The sequence below is a fragment of the Lontra canadensis genome, unplaced genomic scaffold, assembly GCF_010015895.1.
Source record: "Lontra canadensis isolate GAN:19392208 unplaced genomic scaffold, GSC_riverotter_1.0 scaffold23, whole genome shotgun sequence".
NCBI classification, from domain to species: Eukaryota; Metazoa; Chordata; class Mammalia; order Carnivora; family Mustelidae; genus Lontra; species Lontra canadensis.
In genome coordinates this window covers 20,221,036-20,246,982 of record NW_022631017.1, presented here as the reverse complement: position 1 = coordinate 20,246,982, position 25,947 = coordinate 20,221,036, and the positions used below count along the sequence as shown (strand labels likewise).

At 41.2% G+C, this 25,947-nt stretch overlaps 1 protein-coding gene across 8 annotated transcripts in view; it reads right to left on the bottom strand.

Annotated features, from left to right (window-relative positions):
* Positions 1-25,947, bottom strand: part of NCOA7 (nuclear receptor coactivator 7) — a 156,525-nt gene that overhangs the window by 97,931 nt on the left and 32,647 nt on the right. For all 8 annotated transcript variants that reach the window (XR_004383244.1, XM_032862463.1, XM_032862466.1 and 5 more), the window contains exon 2: positions 24,818-24,930. Coding sequence is in view for 7 of the 8 variants with exons in the window: in XM_032862463.1 (XP_032718354.1) it covers positions 24,818-24,870 (53 nt within the window). In the remaining variant the exon portion in view is untranslated. The remainder of the gene's footprint in view (positions 1-24,817; positions 24,931-25,947) is intronic.

Genomic DNA, 25,947 nt, shown 5'->3' with positions numbered 1-25,947 from the left:
GTAAGATCTTACAAGAAAGAGGCAAGTTTAGGCTATAATTTATCAGCTTAAAGGAGAGCCAGATGAAAATACACCTTTGCTAAGAGAAAATTTTTGTCTGTGGCTTGCAGGCCTGGTGACCTGGAGTCCTCCACAGGTGGGAAAGCCAAATTATCTGCCCCCAGCTAAAGTCAGCGCAAAAAAGGTAGGGGACGTTGCTGTACTGAGATGAGGGTTCGTAAGCAGCTGCTCTTCCTCAGGTTCTCCCAATACACCTCCACTTATTCCCTCTGCCGCACACACAGGATGGTGGCCCACCTGCACTGCATCTGCACTGATGCAGCTCGAACACAGTCCAGGGCTCCTAAGAAGCAAATAAACAGCGCCTCCCCAGGTCAGACCACTGGTTTTTACTGCCCTGAAACAAAGGCCCATAGGGCAGCACTGCTCTGAAGGCCCAGGGCATGAGCTATCAGCCCGCTGCTGAGAGACCAAAATTCCTGAGCCAGCTATCTCCATCCAGAGTTCCACGGTCCTGGTGACTAACCCCTGGAGTGTGGCCAGTGAAAAAAGAATTAAAGCCTGCAAAATTTTTAATGAATTGTACTGCCAGAGAAACCCCTCATTTGTCAAACATATGAACTTGTACATGCTCAATTCCAAAGTAATGCCCAGGTCCCCAAATCTATGCCACCAGAAAATGAGCTCTGAGGGAAGTCCAGCTCCCAGACGGGCTCCTCCTCAGTGTCGTCAGGGAAATGGATCAGAGCAAGCACTCTGAGCAGAAACAGTGGCTGCCCCAAGGCTGACCAGGGAACTGCCCCACTGGCAGAGCAGGGAAAACCTGCCGTTCCTGTTCAGCAAGACAGGAAGTGCCGCGGACCACTGGCCACTGCGCGCTCCCCGCCTGTTCCCCCTCCCAAAGGGGTGTTTTCACTTCAGTCAAAGCAAAGCAGAGCTGGGCAACTGACTGAGCCACCAGGAGGCACTCCTGTTTGTTCCTACCCAGGAAGATAGAGGCTGGCGGTCTTCCTGTTACCACACACCAAGGGTCCAGAGCCCCAGGAGTAGCGCACTGTGGGGTCTAAGGGTGAAGGGGAAAACATAGCAGAACGTCACAGCATGCAAACCCGGAATTCGGCCATTCTTAAGGACTCGCCTAGTCTCCTGGGGTTTTCTTGCCATTTGCATCAACAGGAGCACTCACTGATAGAGAAAACAATTATTACTTATAAATCTATAAATGGCATTTATAAAGCTCTTTGTGATGCTGAATGCCAGAATCCGCCTCTGAAGCTTCCAGCCATTGGTCTGCCTTCTCTCCTCTCCTGTATCAGAGAACAGAGACTTCGCTCCTCATGGCAGGCCTTTCAAGATGGGAAGCAGATAGCACACCCACCCACCAACTTTTCTTCTTCAGGCTACATATCTCCAGCACCTTCCATTTCTCTTCATACCAGCTGTGTCTGTGCTCCTATATATTTCCTACTCTCAAATGAACATAGAGTTCATTGCTTGCAGTATCCCGGCAGGCACCAGAGCTGAGAGGCGGGGAACTCCATTATCCTTTCCCCCATGAGGAGGTGAGCTGCTTAGGGCTGTTACAGCACACTCCCCGGTGTGGAATGGCCTCTGTGTGGAATGGCCTCTGTGTAAATACAGATGCCAGGACGGAGGGAGGATGGGAGGGCCGAAGTGAGGAAAAGAAGAGAGGGAAAGAAGGAAGAAAAGAAAACTAGGAAAGGTAAACAGAAAATGAGGAAAGACAAAAAGACAGGAAACAGGAAGGAAGGGAGAAAGGAGAAACTGATGTAGACTAAAACATCCCCAAAGTAGCAACATTTTATTTTATTTTATGTATGTATGTATGTATGTTCAGTTAGTTAGAATATTTCTAAAAGGATCGATATGATCCTATCCCCCAGATGATCTTTAGAGAATGGAAACTGCAAGGGAGAAGGAAAGAAAATGTCAAGACTTTAAAAATCTTTTATGCTACCCTCTTTCACACTGTTTCAATTTCTTATCATTATCACTTATAGTTGCTTTTAATCATGAAACATGGGTGAGCCCTGCAATCTGTAAAAACCATATACCTTCTCATTTATCCTCTATTCCCCTGGTCTCTATTTTCTGTTTTATGGAGAACAACGCTTCACTGTGCAGTTCCTTTGACCAATTAGGATTCCAAACTCCTTGGTGGCTCAGGATTCCACACTCATCCCGGGGGCCCTGTGGTCCCAGAGCAGCTGGCTTCAGGAAGTGCCTCACAGAGGGAGCAGCAAGGATGGAGGGAGCAGTGAGCCAGGGCTAGTAGGCCTCCGTGGACATTTTCCAACTCTAATCTCACTCGACCCTTCAGCAGCAATGAACACTACCAATCAGACAGATATATTCCAGCTTTCTTGATGCCACACCCTGCTCATGTTTGTGTTCTAGGAGGAAGGCCACATCGGCTGGGGGGCGGTGCCCAGGTGAACACTGATAAGACCAGATCAGAGAGGTTGGCAGAGGCTGAAATTTGCAGGCTCTGCACCAAGGTAAAGAGTTTAGATTTTACTTCAAGGGCTATGAGAAGCCACTGGAAGATTTAATCCAGAGGATGAGGTGATCTGATAGGTGTTTTAAAAGTTCTTCTCTGACTCCTATGTGAAGACTGGGATTGTTAAGGGCAGGAGTAGAAGCTAGGAGACCAGCTCAAAGCTACAGCAGCAGTCCCAAAGAGAGAGGATGAAGGAGATGAAGTAAACAAGCTTAGGTTGTGTTCTGGAGGTGAAGTCAACAGGGTTTGCTAATGAATCAGATGTGGAAGGTGAGGTAAAGAGGATTAAAACCAACTCCCAGATTTTCAGATTAAGCTAAGGTGTACTTGCAGTCCTGGGGAAGATCAGGGATGGGGCAGGGTTGGGAGTCCTCTCTTCCCGCTCTCTTTTCAGAGGACCCATGGCCCACAAACTCCATTTTTATTCCTAAACTGATACCTTTTCCACTTTATACATCCAGTTCAGAATTATGCTCTGAGCTTCTCCCCTGTGTATCCAATCACGTCTTCCACTTCTCCACGTGCCCTTCCCAGAGGCACACCAAATTCAAGGTGACCTAAGCCCAGCCTGTCATTTATCTGCCCCAAACCTGTTTTCCCTGAGATGTACCCTCCCTTACTGGAAAACTGTTTAAATAGAAACCTGGACCCTGCTCCATCTCAATCTCCACGATCCACCAGTGCTATTTCGCCATTAATTTTTCTTTGCAGCAATTATCAATAATCTAACTGTATCATCACTGCTGCAAGTTAGCTGTTCAACATCTGGTTCTCCCCACAGAATGTAAGCTCCCTGCGGGAAGGGACAATATCCCTCTTAGTTACATATCCCTGTATACTCAGTGCTTACACTAGCCAGGATATACACCAGAAGCAAAATAGGTTTGCTGAAGGAATGGGTAAATGATGCCCTCACTAGCCACTAACTTCGGTTCAAGAACTACCTCTCAAGGCTCAGTAACTCAGCTCAAGCAAGAAGTCAGCTAAAGTAGTTTTTAAGATATTTTCTAGCCCTAAATTCTGTACGAATAAACAACTAAGAGATACATCTGAATCGCAGGAAGATTAATTTATTCAGAGAACAAAATTCTTCATTATTTTAAATGAAATTTTCCTATATGTGTAAAGATGAACTATATTATGCCCACATGTATTTAATAAGCATCATTTATATTTTTAAGTCACTTTAGTTTTACCTCGTGATGATTTCAGACACTCAGATAAGTATTTTGTGAGAAACTTCCATGATTAAAGCCAAACGTTTGCATTTACTAAAAACAAAAAAACAAAAATTAGACACCCACAAGTTTCTTTTAATACTTATCTCACTGTGCATTCAATTACAACTTATTTTTAAAGATTCTTTATCAGTTCTGAGGGGTGCCTGGGTGGCTCAATTGCTTAAGCGTCTGCCTCCAACTTGGGTCATGATCCTGGGGTCCTGGGATTGAGCCCCACCTTGGGCTCCTTGCTCAGTGGGAAGCCTGCTTCTCCCTCTCCCTCTGCTTGCCTGCCTGCTTGTGCTCTCTCACTCTCTAAAAAAAAAATCTTAAAAAAAAAAAAAAGATTCATCAGTTCTTGATTAGCTCCCTACAAAAATATTTTTGCATGCAATATGATTTTTAATAAATAGTGACAACTTCATGGCTTAACATGCCATTTTTTAAAAAAAAGTTCCATTATTCTCAGAGGAAACAATTATGTAGAACCAACAAAAAGGAAGGAAGAGACAGAGGCAAGAAGGCCTTACTTAAGCTAGTGGGGCCAGTCTCTAATTGTTCCAGGAGGAAGTGAGGAACGGAATTGAGATTTGGGAGGGTTAGGAAAGGTTCTGAGCCTTGCCTTAAAGCTGCATCTGCTAAGTAGACTTTTTTTTTTTTTTTTTTTTTTTAATCAGGACTGCTATTTTGAAGTGATATGTGAGGAGTGCTGATGACATGGTTATTGAGAGAGGGGATAAAGCCTCTGTCCTGACTGACACCAAAGACCAGCCCCACTTATTTCTTCTAAGAGTTTTAGCTGTCTGCCTCATCAACTAAATGTTTTCTGTGTCTGTATATGGACTTCACTATAGGCACATTTGTCTTTCCTGGTTTCTGACTTTTTTCCCCTTAATTTCTTTTTTTCCCTTCAATACAGTTAAACTATGAGAATCACTTAAAATTATGACCCCATATTAAGAAATCATCAGATTTCCAGAGCCAATAGTTTCACTCTAAGGAACACAAAAACTTTTATTTTTAAAAACATAAATATTTCCTTAAACAGCATTTCCAGAAATTGGAAAATAATTTATCAAAGATACAAGAAAGAAAATTAGTCTGAAGCTCCAGAGAGGAACTGAAACCAGTAAAAGAATTCTGGTGGCCAGAACGTGTGGCAGGGAGAAGTAAGCCTGGGACAGCATGCCATGCGGGGAGGTAGCATCCGTGCCATGGATGGGAGAGCCACCAGTGGCCTCAGAAAACACCAAGGGCACCTGAGAGATCACAGCAATTGCTCACCAGTCCTCTTCGAGAACTTCCCACTCCCAGCAGCACTTCCCAGGAAGTAAACTTGGTGCTGAGTTTCACTATAAATCAGCTGTGAATTTTTAGTAGGCTACCAGCCAAAGCTTATTTTTTAAAAAAATTGAGAACTTTGAGCATCTTTGGTGTGCTAGACCCTCATGGGCCATAAATGAAGGCTCTTCACTGACCAGTGAAAAATGGAACTGATTAAAGCCAATTATCTGTGGGCTTGTGGACTCAGGTCTCCTATCCTGGGTGCAAACTTTAATCCTTAGGTAGCATAAACAATGAAGGGATGTGTGCTCTCTTGCCTGCAAAGTAAGAAAATTAAGTTGGTAATTATTTCCCTGATCCCTTTAATAATTAAAAGAAAAGAGGAAGGTACCTGGTGGCTCCTTGTCAGGGGGAATAAAGGCAACCCAAATTCACCCCGGTAGAATTAGGTTTAGCACATTAATTAAAAAAGTGGCAGAGAACAGCCTAAGAATAATCAAAACCATCAGTCAAGAAAGAGTAATTGGTCCAGACACATGTTCAAGGGATTGGTCCCCAACAGAAGAGACATGAATGGACTCTCTGGTGACTGAAGTCCTAGGTAGGAATCTTAGAGGTTTGGGTCTTCAACAATGTTTTCCCCTTACCTTCCAATTGAAGATCATGACTGTGAGTCAAAAGAAGGTATGGAAATATACAGCAGATAATGAGAAAGAACTGACCCAAATGATAGGCTTCTCTTAACGAATATCTCAGTGTCCCAGTCACATGTAAATCCCATGTATTTCATGTGTTACACACAGTTCTCCCCCTGTGTGAAATGTCCTTCCTTCACTCTCTCACCATGACATCTGAAGACAGCACAGCATCACCTTTCTTATGATGATGCCCAGGCTCTTTTGGATAGTCACTTCCTCTGCCCCACACTCTAAGCACTTGGCAGTCCCCTTATCGGGTACTTAGCCCATTGTTGCCTCTTTTTTAAGCATCCTGTTATTATACCAGACCGTACATTCCTACAAATATTTTTTTATTTGCATACAGTTAACACACAATGTTACATTAGTTTCAGGGGTACAACACAGTAACTCAGCTTCTTTGTACGTTGTGCTCTGCTCACTACGTGGGTAGCTACCACGTACCACTATACAACACTATTCCAATATCAACTGGCTGTATTCCCCATGCTGTGCCTTTTATTCTTATGACTTACTCACTCCTTAACTGGAAGTCCGTATCTCCCTCTCCCTTCCACCCCTTTTGTTCCACCTCCCACTCTCCTGCCCTCTGGCAGCCATCAGTTCTCCGCATTTATAGGTCTGATTTTGTCTGTTTACTCCTTTGTTTTTTAGATTCCACAAGAATGGGGTGCCTGGGAGGCTCAGTCATGAAGCGTCTGCCTTCCACTCAGGTCATGATCCTGGCGTCCTGGGATGGAGCCCCATGTCGGGCTCCCTGCTCAACGGGAAGCCTGCTTCTCCCTCTCCCACTCCCCTTGCTTGTGTTCCCTCTCTCGCTATGTCTCTCTCTGTCAAATAAATAAATAAAATCTTAAAAAAAAAAAAAAAAGTCCACAGGAGTGAACCAATGAATGTTTGCTGAGGGAAAGGACAAATGAATGTAATCTCATAGCCAGAGCTTAAAAGGAACATGGCTCAAGAAAGATGAGGTTCTTCAAAACAAATTCTGTCAACTCCGTCACAAATAAGCCTGTTGAAGAGGCAAAGCAGAAAGCATCTCGAGAACCAAATGTATCCTGATGAACTCGAGTTTTCGGCAGACATGTACAAAGAATGGCAGAAAGGAACAAAATGAAGCTCAGACAAAAGCAACAAGCAAATGACAGAAACCTAGAGGAACAACAGTGGAAATCAGAAGCTCAGGATGAACAGATGGTTGTAATCAACGCAAAGGAAAAAGTCACAAGGACATTTTCGGGATGTTGAGAGAATGAGGCTTCAAGAAGCAACAGGGCCACTGCCCATGGCACACCAGGTGAAGTTAACTCCTAAGAGAGAGAACGTGCATCTAGTCCACTCCAGCGTGGCAGCTCTCTCAAACAGACTAAGGGGAAAACTACAGAGGACAAAGCATCACAGCTAAGGAAATGAAATCCAGGATAAAGTCTCTAGCCCTGTAAGAAACAACTCCCTGAGTTGTGGAACCAATTACCAGTAAACTCTGAAGAGGAAGACTGGAATTAACAAAACAAAACAAAACAAAACTTGGGGCACCTGGATGGCTCAGTAGGTTAAGCCTCTCCCTTCGGCTCAGGTCATGATCTCAGGGTCCTGGGATCAAGCTGCTTCCCCTTCTCTCTCTGCCTGCCTACTTGTGATCTCTCTCTCTGTGTCAAATAAATAAATAAAATCTTTCTAAAAAAATCTGGTTTTCAAAAGAAAAAGAAAATCACATTCTAGAAATGGCACACTGAGCAGCTTGATAATGACTCCCCAAAAAATAAAATGACAGATATTAGACCAATCAGCTGTGATTACTTGAAAAGAACTTACTGATTGCTAGGAAACACCATGGGTATAAGAAAATGATGGAAAACGAACTAACATAATTCTCTTTTTTAATAGTACTGCTAGATTTCGCCTATCAATGGGCATGTTGCAAGGGACAGTATATCAAGATTTCAGTAAGGTCCTTCAGAATGTCTGACATTACCTTCTTAAAAAGTAAGATGGAAACAGCTGGGCTAGAGAATTTGGTTAACTGAACTCAGAGCAAGATGATTTATAGCAAGCTGAAAGACTCAAAGATAATTATTTAACCCACTGATGGTACTAACGTGCCACGATGGGTACAGCTCTCCAACTGAGCATTTTTATCAACTACTTGGATAAGGACACAGAAGGCAAGCAGCTCAGGTTGTTTATCTGACCCAAGTGAGGAAGGACAGCAACCATGTTTGATGTAAGAAATCAGGTTTCAAAATTTCTGGAAAATTAGATTAAGGGATAGAAAACAAACAAGATAAAATTAAAAGTCCAATTCCCATAAGGAAAAACCCTATTTTCCCCTCAGTGTGAATACAACCATTATCAACAAAGTATAATACTATATTAATGAAAACAAAAGGGTAACAATATAAATGCATTAATCAGACCACACTGAGGTAGTGAAGAATCTGAAAACTGTCTTAGATGGATTTACTTTTTATTTTTATAAAGATTTTATTTATTTGACAGAGAGAGAGACAGTGAGAGAGGGGAACACAAGCAGGAGGAGTGGGAGGAGAAACAGGCTCCCCGCTGAGCAGGGAGCCCAAAGTGGGGCTGGATTCCAGGACTCTGGGATTATGACCTGAGCCGAAGGCAGATGCTTAACTGACTGAGCCACCCAGGAGCCCCAGATGCGGAGATTTAGAAACTTGGTATATTCAGCATGGAAAAGAGAAGGTTCAGGAAGAACATGACATTGCCTTCAAATACATACAATGATACTATATGAAAGTGGGACTCGATGAATTCTGCCTAGATCCTCAGTAACTGAGAATATAAGTAGGATAAGTTGAAAAAAAAGTAAATTTTAACTAAAAATTTAAGAACAACTTTCTACTAACTAGAGCTTTTCAAGAAACAAATGAGTAGCCTTTGGGCGGGGCGGGGGGCGGGTAACCCCTAGTATGCCCCTATAGGTGGAAAAGCTCAAATCCAGGTTGAAAAAGGCCTATTTGTCAGATGTAGCAGAGATTCTGTCCTCTTGGCCCCGATGGCCTCAGCCCTACCCCTAAAAGATTTTATGCTTCTGAACTGAGACATGGTGCCCGTATTAAAATGATGAGTGGAAGAATAAAAATGAAATGTGAAGTTAACATGAATTTGATGCTTACTAAAGAAAATGCTGTCTTTTCTTTCTAATTTATCAGTCACTTCTTAGGGCCTTAATGAATTACCTCATTACTAGGTATACCTCTATATCCCACACCTATTGCTGCTGAGGGACGGAAGTCCCTCATGTGATGTGCCTACAAAATGAAGTCACTGTGAGACAGTGTGCAAAACAAAGGTCTTTGAGATGCTCATTAGAATTCCGACTGCAGGAACAGAAATTGAACAGCTGTTACAAGAGCTGTGCAGACATGACCATTCCACTGTACAATGTTTACCTGCAAATGCAGGGACATTTGCTAATGGCCTACCTTCTGTAACCAGCAGAGGATACTACGACAGGCTACTACAGAACGGGAGCTGTGCTCCTCAAACGTACTGTACATCAAGCTCCTACCCCCAAGCATTAAGATCGGCATTCTTCATTTAAAGTACGCATGAATGACTAATGCTCACCTATAACAAAAAGTTATGTTAAAACGCCAACAGTTTAAAACCCAGTCACTTACAATTTATTTTTAAGATTCATATCAGTAAGGAAAAAGTCTTAAACACTTAGGAATTCTCCAGCTACCTTTGGACATATATTACAAAGAGGACACATTAGTAATTGCTAACAACAACAACAAAATTATGACAAAATTTCTATGAAGTTCTAAATGAATATATTACAACTGAAAATGTCTAATATGGAATAGACTTGATTCTACTTATTTTTATACTATACTTGGAAGGCAGTATTGAAGTCATAGTTAATAAAGGCCTAAGAGCTGAACACAGAAGGAAGAAATCCTGACTTGTTACTTATTAGCCTATCTCTTGGGGAGTTACTGAACTGCTCTGAGCCTGCTCTCCTGCCAGTCAAAATGAGGAAAATACCACCATCTACCTCTGCTCTCTTGCCAGTCAAAATGAGAAAAATACCACCATCTACCTCATGGATTGTTCTAAGGATTAAATAAGGTCGTATCTGTAAGCCTCCTGGCACACAGTGGGCAATCAGCAAAAAAGAGGGTAGAACTGTCAATACACACAAGTAAAACTTTATAGCGTGTTAAGGCCCCAGTTGGACAGGGTATAGGAAATCTGGTGTGGCTCATCTCCTGCTTTATTGCTTTGTTAATGTTCCCATGACTTTACATAAGGGTCGGTCACCAAGCTGGCCTCTCCAAGGACCCCACCCCCCAACTCTGATGGACCATCCCCACTAACCAACAAACATGCTTTACTTCTCTTCCTCCTCCATCCTTATAAACTTATCTTTCCTTGACTTCCACATCTCCCTCCCACCATGGCCCTACTTTTTGGCTTCCCTTCCTAGTCAAGTTCCCAGAAGAACTTGAGCCTGGAGCTCCGTGTCCATTCCCTTACTTCCCATTTGCATTACACTGTCTTCTCCCAATACTGCACTGAAACTACTTTTATTCAGTCATCGTGACCTTCAAGTGGCCAAACCTAATATATACTCTTCAGTCCTCATTTTAATTTACCTCTCACTGCTTCCAAAACCTCTGATCGTTCTCTCTTTCTTGAACGCTTGCTCTTTTCTCTTGGCTGCTGTGATTCTATCTCTTCTGGATTTCTTCCTACTAGACCACTAAAGGCTGGAGTTATCAATTCTGTTCTTCATTCCTAAGTTCTGTTCTCTTTTCCCGTTACATTCTCTCCCTATATGGTCTCATCCACTCCCCTGCTTGCTGGGGCCAACAACTCCTCAATTTCTCCCTCAGCCTAGACTACTCTGATTTCATTCTAGGCACATATACCCAAGTCACCATTAGCGGTTCTACTGAGATGGCTCATAAGCATCTCAAAATTAACATGTCCAAACTTAAATTCTTGAAATTCCCACTCAAAACTGTTATTTTTCTAGTTTTCCCATTTCATTTAATGGTACCTCCATTCTCCTAGTTGCTTAATCCAAATTCCCAAACGTGGCCAACAAACACCTGCGTGACTTATCACAGCACACATCTCCACCGTTCTTGGGCTATCCTCCCTAAAGCACTGTTCCAGCCCTACTGGCTTTCCCGCAGACCCAGAAATCTGCCATGCACCCCCCCCGACTTCCTTAAGATCTTGGAATCTAAGTGTTTCCTCTACTTAGAACAGACTCCTCCTTTCCTTTTTCCCCAGCCCTTCTCCTAAACACACAGATCATATGGCAAATCCTGCCCAATGCCAAGATCAGCTTAAATATCATTATTCTCTAGAGGTCTTCCTTGAATATCATTCCTATCTGAAGTAGATACTGCCCTTACAGTTCTTTCATAGCATCCTGTTATTTTCCCTCCTAGCAAACCCTGCAATTTCTAATGACATACACATTTGTATTTCCTTATTTAATGTCTTTGCGAAAAATAATCTCTGTAAGAACAAGACCCATGTTTATTGTGTTCACCATTGCACCCACTGGGCTTAACAGATGCAGGCACATAAGGTCTTTCAGAGATATAAGCAATGTTCAAGTTTCTCCCCGTAACACAAGAATCTATTTTAAATCCAAGGATAAACATTATATGACTCAAAGTCTTACATTTGAGTAAGTCAAAGAACTGAGAGATGTCGTAAGTATCTACTTGCAACAGATAATATAAAAACCAATATGGTCATTTACTCAAACTTAGAAAAAGGTTTTCCTGTGGATAAAAATAAACAGGAAGAAAGTCAAGATTATTTATATTAGGTTCATAACTCAATTAATTTCATAATTTTAAGTTTTCATTCATCTGTTAAGACAGTACAAATTGCACTTAAAGATTAGATATGTATTTATAACTAACTTATCTTTTTAAAAAATCCATATGTTCTTATAAGAGAAAAACTATTATATGTTTTTGCACTTTAAATCTATTTACTCTTATAAAAAAAAATCTGAAATCCGGATTATATGTTCAGGGCTGTAGTTAGAAAAATTAAATTTCTCTCATTATGTAGTAAAAGTAGTCAATTTAGCAAAAAGAGCCCCCCCCACACACTTTAAAAACAAAATGATGGAGCTACTGAAATGGAGATGACTCAGTCCCCAGTGACCTCACCAGCATCTGCTTCAATTACCTTGTGAAATTGCAATAACCAAATTACCATTCAGCTTTCTGCTGTGCTAACAAAATTAATCTGAAATATCAAAATTCATCTGCTTTAAATTATGTATTATACAACTTCTAAACCCAAGCCTCTACTGGCTCTAAACTGTGAAGAACACACAATGCGGTTGTGATAATCAACACAAACATGGTCTCACAGACACAGGAGAAATGAATAAAATGATTAACGACTTGGCTCAAACCATCCTTGACGGTAATTTGATTTAAATCACACCACTTATTCAGGATGGGAACCCATCAACTTTGCATCTATTCTGCCTTGTACAACAGATGTGTTCTTGAAAATATATGTGCAAACCATATTTTAAATGCTGTAGAGTGATTCAGAAATATAATATGGTTTTGTTTTTTGGCTTTTCTTTTTCTTTTTTTTTTTTTTTTTCCAGTATAGAAAAGAATATTTGAAGCATGCTGGCCTCTGATTTAACTCTTCCCTAAATTCACATGATTGTATTTTGGTCATCTAGTCTGTCAAGTATTCTATAAATACACTAATAAAAACCATTTTAAAATATAGATGTAATCCATATTCTTGTTCTTTGGTTCTTCTATGTCTACTTCATACGCTATGCTCACACCTACACAATTCATGTCTCGTAACTGTCAAGCTACATTTCTCACTTTAGAATAGGAGAGCCCCACCTCACAGTCATCTCTGATTCTTCTTCAAGGGAAATTGGCTCTAGTAACAGAACTACTGAGAAAAGACCTCCTTTTTGCTGTCCACCATTCTGTGCCTCAGCAGAAGCTAATTCCTTCTTGCTTTGGGAAAGGGACCCAGGGTTTCCCAGACCCAACTAACTCATCATGTCTTCTTACCCTACGACACCTGGGTTCATGCACTGTGGTAGTGACACAACAGTCTGCCTTATTTGGTGCTGAATCACACTGCAAATCATGGACTATGATGCATCTCACTTGGTCCCCTTAAACTTGGCACGTTATCCTTTTCATGACCAACTTCATTTACACATGAGAAGAAAAAAGCTAGAAAAAGTAGGCAGAGCTGTTGTGCCTTCACTGGTATAATACACCACAAAACGAGTCCAGAAAAAAATGGGGAATTTACCATGTTGTTTATGCAAACTTTATTTGAAATGGTAAATGACAGGGAGAGGGTGGTTGGGTTATGGACACTGGGAGGGTATGTGCTGTGGTGAGTACTGTGAAGTGTGTAAATCTGGTGATTCACAGAGCTGTACCCCTGGGGCTAATAATACATTATATGTTAATAAAAAATAAAAGATTAAAAAAAGAAATGGCAAATGAAGGAAAAGGGAAGTAAAAACGCACACATGACCCATGGCTCAAGCACCAAGCATCTTTACAACAGAAATGCCCAAGCAAGGAGAATTTCAGCTTGTTTGGGCCTCCAACTTTGAGTCTAGAGAGGAAATAAGAGGGCACTTCTTGCTACATCCCCAAAAATAGAGAGAAAGGTCAGGAGATTGGTGACTTTTTTGTTGGTATATGAAGACTTTCAAAGTTTCCTTGAATGACTAGAGACTCCTAATTTGTTCCAAAGCTCCTAAGAACAATTTTGGATTGAAAATCAGAAAATACCTGTTTAGTTCTTTAACACATTTAATGATCTAGATCAGCGAGTCTCACTTATATTTGCCTGGATAACTGATAAAGTTCTATGAGATTCCATTTAACATAGTTTACTGAAGAATATGGCGTAATGATTAGAGGCATGGGCTAGGGGGTCTGGCACACCTGGGTTGAGTCCTAGATCTGCCACTTTGTAGTTATATGACTTTGGGCAAATTCCACAGCACCTATAATAAAGTTTAGCATCTTTATCTGTAATTAGGATGGTAATAGGACCTACCTCATGGAGTAATTAGGAGATTACATGAGTATACAAATGTGTCTGTTACACAGCAAATGTTCCACAAATGCTATCATTCACACTGAATTACCGTTAGATGCAGGGCATAAAGTTAGACCTTGTGCAGAATATAAAAATGAAAAAGAACCAACAATAAATAACAAAAAATAGGGCAGAGAAGCATTATAGGGACATCCAAAGACATAGTGTGTTAAGGGCCCCAAGAGGAGGCAGAATGAGGCCTTAGCAATGACCTCTGAGTCCAGTGGCAGGGAAGGGCACATCTAGTTGTGTGTGTGTTTGGGAGAGCGGTTAAGAATTAAGTGAAATAGGAAAGGTGTCAAGGAGACAGTATGACAATTAGAGATGGGTTTGCCATCACTGTATACAGGGAGAGGACAGTGACAGCAAAGTTCATCATACAAATAAAGCGTAAGACATGTAAAGAAAAATCCAAGTAGGACATAAAGACAGAAAGGTAGGAATGAGCCATATTGTGTAGAACCTCAAATTTGAGAGAAGAATCTGGGAAGCAGAAGTGACATATCTGAACCTTGTCTCAGGAAGACTAATCTGGGAAGATGTGTGGGAAGATACGCAATTAGCATTTAACTTATGAGGGCAGAAGGGGTGATGACTGATGGAAAGATAAGAGTTTCGGAGAAAAAGAGAACTTTCTACTAAAATCACCAACACCTGGAGTCCCGGCATGAGCTAGGAAGTTCCAGAGCTTGTGAGCAAAAAGCGTTTTTCTGGTTCTGAACTCCATTTTCTCACACTGAAGAGTCACTGTACCAGCAATAAGGAAAAGTTTTCAAAGGCATGTGCCAAACTCTTTCCAGCTGAGACAGTGCCAAGTTTCAGACAAATTCAGAAGTCAGTTCAGTTGAAGTCTTCCTCAACTGTCAGCAACAACATTTAAAAAGGAGGGAGACAGCTTCTATCATTTACTTTTCAAGTGCTTTAGTCTTATCTATGTCTACAGCCTTGGGTCTTCACTGAAGGACCACAGTCCTTCAGTGCTGTGACCACAGCATGCTTATGGACAAGTTTCAAGGGACATATAAACTCCCTGAAAATGTACACCAAATGTATGCCTACGTATTTATTCTTACTTTTTCTCAATTATTCCTGTATTCCTCATTTAGGCAGCATGCTTTTATATTAAAATCCATTAGTGCTAATTTTTCATTGGCACTTACTCTAGAGACTTTATATATTTATTTTAATTCAGTCAATCCTCCAACAATATCTTACGGTAGGTACTGTTTCTATTCTCATTTTGGAGAAAACTATACCCCAGGCCCCAGAGCCAGTAAGTAGATCTACAGAGGAGAGACCCATAGGCAGACCACACACAAGTTCCCCAAGCTTCATGATCAAAATAGCTCCATTTGGTGGTTTTGTAAGGTTACAGTTTCATCAGGTCTCACTCCAAGATCTAGGACAATCTAGATCAGCCTGAGATTTCAAGCAGAAGGACACCTGCTTGTCACTGATCCTTGAAATTAGTATTATAGGAATCCATTATACTGCATTGGGGGAAAATATATTTATATAACAGGTAATTTATGTACAGCTGTCTTTGAAGAATTGGTTAACACATATTAGATGAACAATTTTCAAAGAAATTTGTTGTTCAGTTAGGAAAATAACCTCACTCCCAGTATACGAACCACCAAGGACTCCTCTAGAATAATGAGTTCTTTTGATCATGGCTCACAATAAAAAATAATTTTAAACTGTGACTCAAGATATACATACTGATATACATTTAAAAAATTTTTGTGAAATACTATTTATTCTGACTACCTACATTGCATTCCAATCTTTTCTATTCAGTCTAGCTTTAGTCCAGACTAATCTATTCTGTTCCATCCCATTAGAAGAAATGCTGGTTCTTATCCACTAAATTGATTTCACGATGCCCCAATGGGTTGTAACCTACAGACTGAAAAGCAGTACACTACATGGAATTAAATCAAGTAACCCTGCGTGTTCTTTAAAAACAAAGCATGAGTCTATCTGTAAATGTCTAAATGTTTATAAACCTTTTAAAAAAATCTGTAGAAAAAAGTTAATGATTTCTTAAAAACATCAGCAGCTCCCACTTGACCATGGACATTTTTCCCATTAATGAGTGCCAGGCAATATATAAATGTTCTCTTAAGTGCTGCTTGATCTGAACTCAGTAAAAAAAATACGAAGCATAAGCCTTAAATGACATTACAGCTCATTTGAGAGTTTAATCAGCAATTAGTAATATTTTCAAATAAGGCACAAGCAACTTTTTAAAGGAAATGGTTTTAAAGTATTCTCGATGTTTTTTACGAGTAATAAAATTGCTGAGTATTAAAAAATTTGTGGTGATAAAAAATCAGCCTTGGGGTGCCTGGGTGGCTCAGTCAGTGAAGCGACTGCCTTTGGCTCAGGTTATGATCACGGGGTCCTGGGATTAAGCCCGCATCCAGCTCCTGGCTTGGCGGGGGAGCCTGCTTCTCTCTCTCACCGCTGCTCATGTTCTCTCTTGCTCACTCTTTCTCTCTTTCAAATAAATAAATAAAATCTTTAAAAAAATTAAGACTTAAACTATTTAGATCCTACACTAAAAAAGCTGTTTTAAATACTGTCTTTTAGTCAGTAAAAAAAAATATTTAACACTTGCCACGGGCCAACCGCTATTTATTTAAGGAGGCACATGGAATGAGCACTGACCTACTGGAGAATCCCACCCCTCCAGATGGCCCGTTTTGGGGGAGACTCAGTGAAAACCCATGAACAAGAGCTATGAAGATCATACACGGAAGCGTTCCTGGGCCGTGCTATGGATCACAGCAGGCACTAATGGCAATGACAGTCTTCTTGAATGGTTCTTAGGAATTGAAATCAAATACACTTTCCAGTAAAACCAACTAAAACATTCTCCTTCCAGAGCCATGTACAATTTTTCCTACTTACATTATGATGCCAATAACATGTTCTATTCCCTCTCTCAAAGTAAAAATTAATTCTTAATGCAACTGAAACCAAGATAATATGAATCAAGAAAAATAATCAGAGATACGGACAAAGTAGACTGGGATTCAGGGCTCCACTCGTCCATTTAAAGGGTAAGTGATGTGAGGCAAGTTATTTAACCTCCTGAACTACAGATGCGTCATCTGCATTTTTATCTACTCACGGGATCACTGTGAGGATACAGGGAGAGAATGCGCGTGGAGGCACTTTGTAAAGGGCCAACAAATGCTATTATTAACTTTTATTAGAATCACAAGACATAGCGAAACTGAGAGAATAAAATATTCACCAAATATTAAGACAGTATATAGCACTGTAACATTTACCAAGCACTTAAACCCGTTCTGTATGCTTTTCATGTATCAGCTCAATGAAAACCGTACTATGACTGAATATCTGAATCCAGCCACTGGTAATAATAAAGTTTCTCCTCAAATCTTGGACATGCTAAGGTTCTTCTCTAATAGTCCTTGGCCAGCAGGAAAAAACAGTCTACAGACTGTTAATTAAAGGAAGGGCAAGAGTTCACATCCCACCACTCCACCCATGTGTTATGTTCATTCTTAGCACAGGCACACCACAAAGTGCAGCTTTTCCCGAGGGTTCAGAGACAGCTCTGTGAGGCTGAAGAGAGGGGGCCCTCCCTGTATCCTCAGCAATGCTGCAGACCAACCAGCCGGACCCGTCCAGTTGATCCCTGCCACGGGATCTGGGACTCTGTGCTTGCCCAAAAGGGCATTTTGGGGTTTTCTGACCAAACGTATTTCTGCATGCTTTCTATTATAGGCATCTACTCTTTTAGATAAGAGGCAATCCTAGCGAGTAACAAGGGTCTCTGTAACGTAATCCTGACTTAGGTAGGTGGGCTACATAGACCACATGTTTCCGACTGCCTTAGTTGGTCAATACTCTGACATTAAACTTGACAAAATGCAGTATGGGATGTCCTCACAAGCTATAAACAAGTGAGCTTTTTAAGAAGTCACTTAGAACTTGGGATGCACTTCTGCACATAAATTCACAATGAAGTGAATTAGTCTGTGCTCTACAGGCCCCCTTCTGCCATCAAGTTGCCCCACTGCCACGGGCTGCGCTGCAGAGCATAAGCTGTGGTTGCAGGAGGACAGAGCTGGGCTCTGATCCTGCGTCCCCTGCCTGCTGTCTCATCTCACTCAAGTTTCTCCAATTCCAACTCCAACTATGGAAGTCTGAACTTCCGTAGCAATCTAATCATATTTGGGTATGAAAATTTTTATAGATCAGATGCTTGGTATGAAGGTAAGGTGGACCAGTTCTCTCAAACTTTTTCACAGGAAAGCACACACAGAAGAGGATAATACACTCTACTCGGGATAAGATGCTACTCCTGGCTAAAGGTGACCAGCCTATGTGGTCCTACCTGGCCACTCGTAAGGGCTGAGGAGTCAGTGTCCCTCGCACACACACCCAAGACACGAGAGTGTGCCGAACCCCAGTGGTGAGGCTCTGATGACCAGTTACTATACATAAAGTGGCCTGGTGTGGGGCATCAGCTCATTGACAATTTCACCCCATGGGCCTGGGCTCCTACTACAAAACAGAAGTATGCCTTAGAATTCTCAAAGCCCTTTCGACTATGTAGTTCCACTTTATGCTATTCCAGAGCCTGGCTGTGCTCTAACAATGTATCTTTGGGAAACTACTGATTCCACTCTGGACTGCTGGGATTATGCCTGCCTCCCTGATCTGAACCACAGGAGCAGCTAATGTAATGGGAGTAGAGTACCAAGATGAAGATTTTTAGGTGAAGATGAAGGTGGAGGTAAGCACAGAAGCCAAGGTCACAGGTGGCTGAGCACTCACTGTGCCAAGCACTCTGGATATGTTACCTTCGTCCTCACGGCACCATGGTTTAGTTTTGTTTGAATGAGAGAGCCCCACAACTGACTCTGTATATTTAATAAAAAGGCCAATCAGTGGGTTCAAGTATCAGCCTCCAGGTCCTCCTCCCTGAAGAAGGGGCCAAACCTCAAATAGTGTGTGTAAGGGTCCAGACCTGGTTCAACTCGGGTCCTCCCTGCTGTGTCCAATTTGGACTTTATCACCTTGGCTCAGGCTGGGAGGCGTCCTTCTTCAAAGCCATGTTGTTAGGAGGCTATTATGAGCCACACTTAACAACAAGAAATGCAGGGTGAAATTTGGAAAACTTGGCCAAGGTCATACACGAGAGTGCTTTTCAAACACAAGGAGCTCTGATGGCGGGTCAGAGGTTCAAGGATGAAGAACTACCGGGGTGGAGGCTGGGGATGGAAGTGGGGGGTGTCAGAGGAGTGGGGATCGGAGCCAAGACATGTTCTACAGTTTGCAACCTTCAGAGTCTGGCGTGAGAGGGTGAGGCAGAGAGAAGAGCGTCACCCCCTCCACGCTGCAGGCTATGGCTCGGCAGTGGCGTGGGGAAGAAGAGAGCAGGGGGCAGCAGCGGGTCGGCTCTTCCAGATAACCAGGAAGCAGTGGCCAGAGGGACCCACACAAACCAGACAGAGTCAACTGGGGAGCCTCTACCACTCACTGTCCATGTACAGGCCCCATCAAACCTCAGCAGAGGGGAAAAGTCAATCTCCCACAAAACACCACTTTAGGTTCACCGAAAATATATTTTTGATATCCTACATTAACCCTCAATCCTGAATGCTCTGTTTTTTAAAAAATGTTCAAACACACAAAGAACATAAAGAGACCTGCACAAAAAAACACCAAATGGGTTCTAAATTCTGCAAAAGCCATATAATGTCAAAGTGTGGAAGAAATAGTGTTTGTCACTACTGAAAAAAAAAATGCATTCTAACTGTAAAGGGAAGGAGGGGGCCATAATGAATAATGAGCACTGCAGAGAATAACACAGAGAGTACAATCTGCTTTAATAACTCAATTTTTCATTTAGTTGCAAGACCTGTCAAGTATCAAGGAATTAATCCACATATATAATACACTAATTCTGTATATACAAATTCTTTGCAAGAGCATGGGGAAAGGTCTCATGAATCATTCAATCCGGAATAGACAACTGGTATAAAACAACACCAAAGATCCTGAAAACAAGGTGGGCCAGGCCAGGAGATCCCGAAAACTCCTAAGCACTTATGCAAAATAAACCTATCTAGTAGTAAAGCTAATTCACCCTTCCATTTAGAGTTACATCGGCATATTTCAAGATAAATTATAAGAAAGGAAGTACTGGGTGATCCTCAAATCACTAATGCAATCCAAAAATTATTAAAATGGGCCCTTTTAAACTTAACTTTGCTTCGGTGTTAAATCAGGAGAGAGGGAGAAGAACCTCAGCAAAGGAAGTAGATAAAGGATTATTTACCAAACATGTGAGGCATACAATGTTCACGAAACCACATGGTAAAAAAAGTACACCGAAGAAATAGAGGCTATTTAATGACATGGAAGGAAAAAAGGATGAGGAGAGTGGGAACAGAGTTTAAAAGCAATTTTGGGGGTTTCAGATACATATTATGGTAACAGGTAGAAATAAGGACAAATCTTCTTTTGATCTCCTCTGCACACCAGTAGAGATTTACGAAAGGCAGTGTGATTTCATCAGCTCAGCCTTACCCTTGGTCTGACTTGACATTCTGCTGTGGCAATCTTGCTTGGACTGCCCTTATGCACACTGCTCCAGGGAAATCAGCCCTGTGTTGTCAGAAACTGACTTTCAAGTAGGTCCTGTTGGTAACTCCATATTATGGTAATTCCACTGTTTAGTCAGAAAGCATTTGAAAAGAGTATTAGCACTGGTTGCCTCTTTTCTGATACTGGAGGGTTTTCTGGTTTCCCTTTTGCTTTTAACAGCTTGACCATTTTGGGCCACCAATGCACGGTAACAACTAAACTAGATTTGTCTGTTCTCTCTCTCCGTCTCTCAGTTCCTATAACTAATCCTGTTAGCGTGCTGTTGGAACAGCATCACTGACGTTTGTTCTTGGCCTGTTATCCTTATGCTTGTAAGGTCATACTGAATTTTTGGATGTTTTCCTTTTCATTGTTAGAATACTTGTCACAAGAGGTCAAGGCAAGCATGACAATTAAATTTTACATTTCTGAGCTGAAAAAAAAAATGGTGCTGTTCTTCCAGAACAGTTTCCTCTTTCATTCTCTGTCGAAGGGGTTCCCCTTATTCTACATCTTAGAAACTAGAGGGATTAACTTTGAGTAGGTTTTGAACCATCCGTCACCCTTCCTGTTGGAATCAGTGTGCATTCAAGGTGAGAAGGCACTGAAGCTTTCCAAATCACTATCTAGGGCATCTATAAGCAGAAAGAAAAGAAAACACGTTGACCGAAACTTGTATCTCATATAAAAATTATTTCAAAACGGATGACTGACAAGTATAAAACACAGTATTATAAAACCTGTAGGAGAAAAAAAAAAAAGCGAATCTTTAGGACCTACAGCTGGATAAAGCAGTAGAGTTGAAGCCAAAAGCATAATCCATAAAAGGAAACACTAATAAACTGAATCGTATCAAAAGTAAAAACTTGTGCTCTTGCAACAGATGCTGCTAAGAAGAGGAAAACGAAAGCTACAGACTGGGAGAAAAGAGCTACAAACCCTCCATCAAAGGACTAGTATCTAGAGTGCAAAAAGAACTCAAAAAACTCAATAAGAAAATAGGCATAGGAGCGCCTGGGTGGCTCAATGGGTTAAAGCCTCTGCCTTCGGCTCAGGTCATGATCCCAGAGTCCTGGGATCGAGCCCCACATCGGGCTCTCTGCTCAGCAGGGAGCCTGCTTCCTCCTCTCTCTCTCTCTCTCTCTGCCTACTTGTGTTCTCTGTCAAATAAATAAATAAAATCTTTAAAAAAAAAAAGAAAATAGGCATAAAAAGGCACTGCAGCTAGATAGACAACTAATAAACACACAAAAAGATGTTCAGCCTCTCTGGTCATTAAAGAAATACAAATTAAACGATACATTTATCAGAATGGCTAAAAATCAGGAAGAGTGATAATACCAAATGCTGATGAGGATGTGGAGAAACTGGGTCATTTATGCAAGGCTAATGGGAAGGCATATAAAGTGGTACAGCCACTCTGAAAAAGGGGATGGCACTTTCTTGCAAAATTAAACATGCCCTTACCATCTGACCCAGCAATTCCACTCCTGAGCATTTATCCCAGAAAAATTAACTTGTACCCAAATGATCCTAGTGGCTTGATCTGTGATAGCTCTAAATTGGATACAACCCAAATGTCCTTCAATAGGCAAATACTTGAAAACTGTGATACAGGCACACCATGGAATACTACTCAGCAATAAATTGGAACAAACTATTGAGACATGCGACATCTTGAACAGATCTCAAGAGCTGTGATCTGAATGTTGTGTACCCTCAAAATTCACATGTTCAAACGTACTGCCAAATGTGATGGTGGTGGGAGGTGGAACCTTTGGGGGTGATTAAGTCATGAGGGTGGAGTCTTCATGGATGAGATAGGTGCCCTTATAAAAGAGCTATGAGAAAGCTCCTTGCCCCTTCTGCCATGTGAGGTTAGAGCAAGAAGACAGCCTTAGATGACCCAGGAAGCAGCGTCTCAGCACAAAACCTGGCACAGTGGCCTTGGACTTGCAACCTCCAGAACTCTGAGAAATACATTTCTGTTGTTTGTCAGCTACCCGGTCTATGGTGTCTTGTTACAGCAGTCTGAGTGGTCTAAAACACAAGGGAACTGCACTAAGTGAAAAAAAATCTCATCTCAGAAGGTTACATGTCATAGGATTCCATGTCTGTAATATTTCTGTAATGACACATTTCAGGGACTGAGAACAGATTCACGGTTGTCGGGGGTGGCAAGCAGAGGGAAGGAAGTGAATGCCACTATGGGAGGGCAGCCCAAGAGACCTGTCTGATCTGTATCTCGATCCTGATATGGCCACACAACTCTGTACACGTGATGTGATTACACAGAACTAGATACACACAAATACACAAATGAATACTTGTAACCCTGGTGAAATCTGAGTAAGGTTAGTGGATTGCATCCATGTCAACTTCTTAGTGGCCATATTACAGGACAGTTACATAAGGGGCTCCCATTGTGGGAAACTGGATGAAGGGTGCGGGGTAGTTCTCTGTAATATGTCTTACAACTCTATGTGAATCTGTAACTATCTCAAAATAAAGTGTTTTTAAACATCACTATATGGTCCTTATTTATTCTAAGTGCCTTCTAATGTTCCACCCATTAGATGCCTGATTTCTTCCTTCCCCAATCTTGCTACTCTGTAGTCTTTTTTTTTTTTTAAAGATTTTATTTATTTATTTGGCAGAGAGAGATCACAAGTAGGCAGAGAGGCAGGTAGAGAGAGAGTGGGGGAAGCAGGCTCCCTGCTAAGCAGAGAGCCCGATGCCGGGCTCAATCCCAGGACCCTGGGATCATGACCTGAGCCGAAGGCAGAGGCTTAACCCACTGAGCCACCCAGGCGCCCTGACTCTGCAGTCTTAGTAGTGGAAGACATCACACTACAATAACTTGTTTAACTCTCGCTTTCCAAAAACTCTCACTCACAGTTTACTATTACTCACTGGGGTACGCCAATATTTGAATACTGACTTTTATGCTGCATGGAATGGGCCAAATGCTTTCTGGGTCTTAGTTACCTCACTGGTAAAATAGGGGGAAATGTAGGTTAGGTTTATCGTGAAGATAAATAAAATAATAAGTAAAGAACTTTACACATAGTAGTTCCTTAAAAGTTTATTTCCTTCCTTTTCCTATTAATAATCTAAAACCTAGTTTTATTTCTGGATAAAAAAATCAACAAAAATTTTTGGTTTTCAGTTTCAAAGGCTTACATTTGGAAAACAAAAGCATCTTTTTTTTCTTGGTGGGGCCTTGTTTTTTATTGACATAAATTTGACATATAATATTGTTTAAGTTTCAGGTATACAACATACTGAGTTTTTAAAATTATGTTGTTAGCCACTGCATAGTACATCATTAGATTTTGATGTAGTGTTCAATGGTTCATCAGTTATGCATAACACCCAGTGGTCATCACAACACGCACCCTCCTCAATACCCATCACCCTGCTACCCCAGCCCCCCATCCCCCCCACCGAAACCCTCAGTTTGTTTCCCAGAGTCCATAGTCTCTCATGGTCCATCTCCCTCTCTGATTTCTCCCCCTTCAGATTTCCCTCCCTTGCCCTATGGTCCCCCGTGTAAGTTACTGCTTATGTTCCACATAGGAGTGAAACCATATGATAATTGCATCTTTTAACAAGCACAGACTGGGAATGTGGTGAGGCTGAATTCAGTTCTTAAGAAATGATTCGATTTAGGAGACCATAATGATAATTTTAAGCCTATGTGTTCTCACTTTGAGTTTGAAAACATTCTATCAAAATGGTAAATGTTTTAGCAGGTCATGCACTTTATTGTGATGAATAGTTGCCCAATATAGGGCTCAATCTGTGGAGAATAACTGATCATCTACTAGATCACATCTATTCACAAACCAAGAACTGCATATATGTTGCATGAGTTCAGCGTTAGTAATGACACGAACTCCAATGGCAGAATTTCATCTATTCCACCTAACGATAAAAATACTTTTCAGGAACGGACTTCCAACAAGATAATAAGCTTTAAATAGGTCATAGACTTTTAGTTATAGCTAAACCAAGTAAGCTACTAGAGCAGCAGGAATGAAGCATTTAGGATCTAAGATTTCATGTAGGTTGCTAAATGCGGGGTCCCAAGAACATGCAGCTCAGTGTGTAATGACCGGCCCGGGATAATCCTCAAATATGGAAAGACAAGCACCGAATGTTCTTCCTCTACTGCAAGCAAGAAAAAAGATGAAAACAAAGTACACTTAACTCCTATTGGACACCTGTTTTCTTTACAAATACTCACCAAACACAGACTGCCAACTTACACTTGAGGACAAAGTCCCTCCTCAAACATTTAAATATTGATGATAATTTTGCAAAGCAACACTCACCGCGCAAAATAACTTTGTTTCCGTTCCTTCTTCTCTTCCTTGGTATCCATCATACACAATCACAACGTGAAGTATTTGGAGAAGTCCTTCTTTTTTATCAGTGAGTCATAACCCTGTAATAAAAAAACAACAAAGTGACTGTAAATTATGAAGTTTATAATAGCCGAGATGAAGAATAAAGCAGAGTGGAACTACATGGCCCACCGCAAACGGAAGATAAATTTGAACCAGTAAACGAGGTCACCTGAGTAATACACGAAATGCAAATGTTCACAGTGTGGGGGGGGGATTAAAATCTACCATCAGGATGGAAGTGTTAAACTAAAAGGTAGCTGGAAAAGAAAACTGAAGTATTTTCCTCACAATTAACAATTATTTCAAAATGTGCTAAAATGAAAATCACTGATTTTTGAAGATTTTAGGCCATCTATGCAGAAGAGCTAATTTTTTTTTAAATTTATAAACTCATAACCACTTTATAGGTAATTGATCATGAATAGGTCTCATACATAATTATGAAAAATGGATCACTTAGGTGTTTTACAAGAATGTTCTTTCTTTAAAAATAACATCAGTGTCCCATTTTATTTTTGGGAACATGCCAGTGACTACATCCCACTTGAGCAAATGAGGAAATGAAAGTACAAAGCCTCCGGAAACTCTTCTTCAAAAACTCCCTCTCCCCACCCTGCTACCCTCACCTAGGCTTCCCAGGAGCTCCTTAAACCTGTAATAAAAGGTTGCCTCCAGATCAACCTTCCTTAAATACCACTTTCATCATGCCACAGCCCTGCTCAAAAATTTCCAATGTCTACTTTCTGCCTGATTCACTAACCTAAATTTTCTGCAAAGCATTAACCTTCCCTAAAATCTATCCTCTCACTCTGAGGAGGATCAAAATAAAAGCAAAGAATGTTCATCAATCAAAACTCTTTGCTACTTCAATGCAATGAATGATTTTTTTTTTAAAAGACTTTAAAGCAATTGCTATACCCAGTGTGGGGCTCAAGTCCCCAACCCCAAGGTCAAGAGCCACATGCTCTACTAAGCCAGCCAAGTGCCCCTTCGAAGAACAATTTAATTCACAATACACATTCCATGGAAGGTATTGTCTGACCAGTACCAGAGGC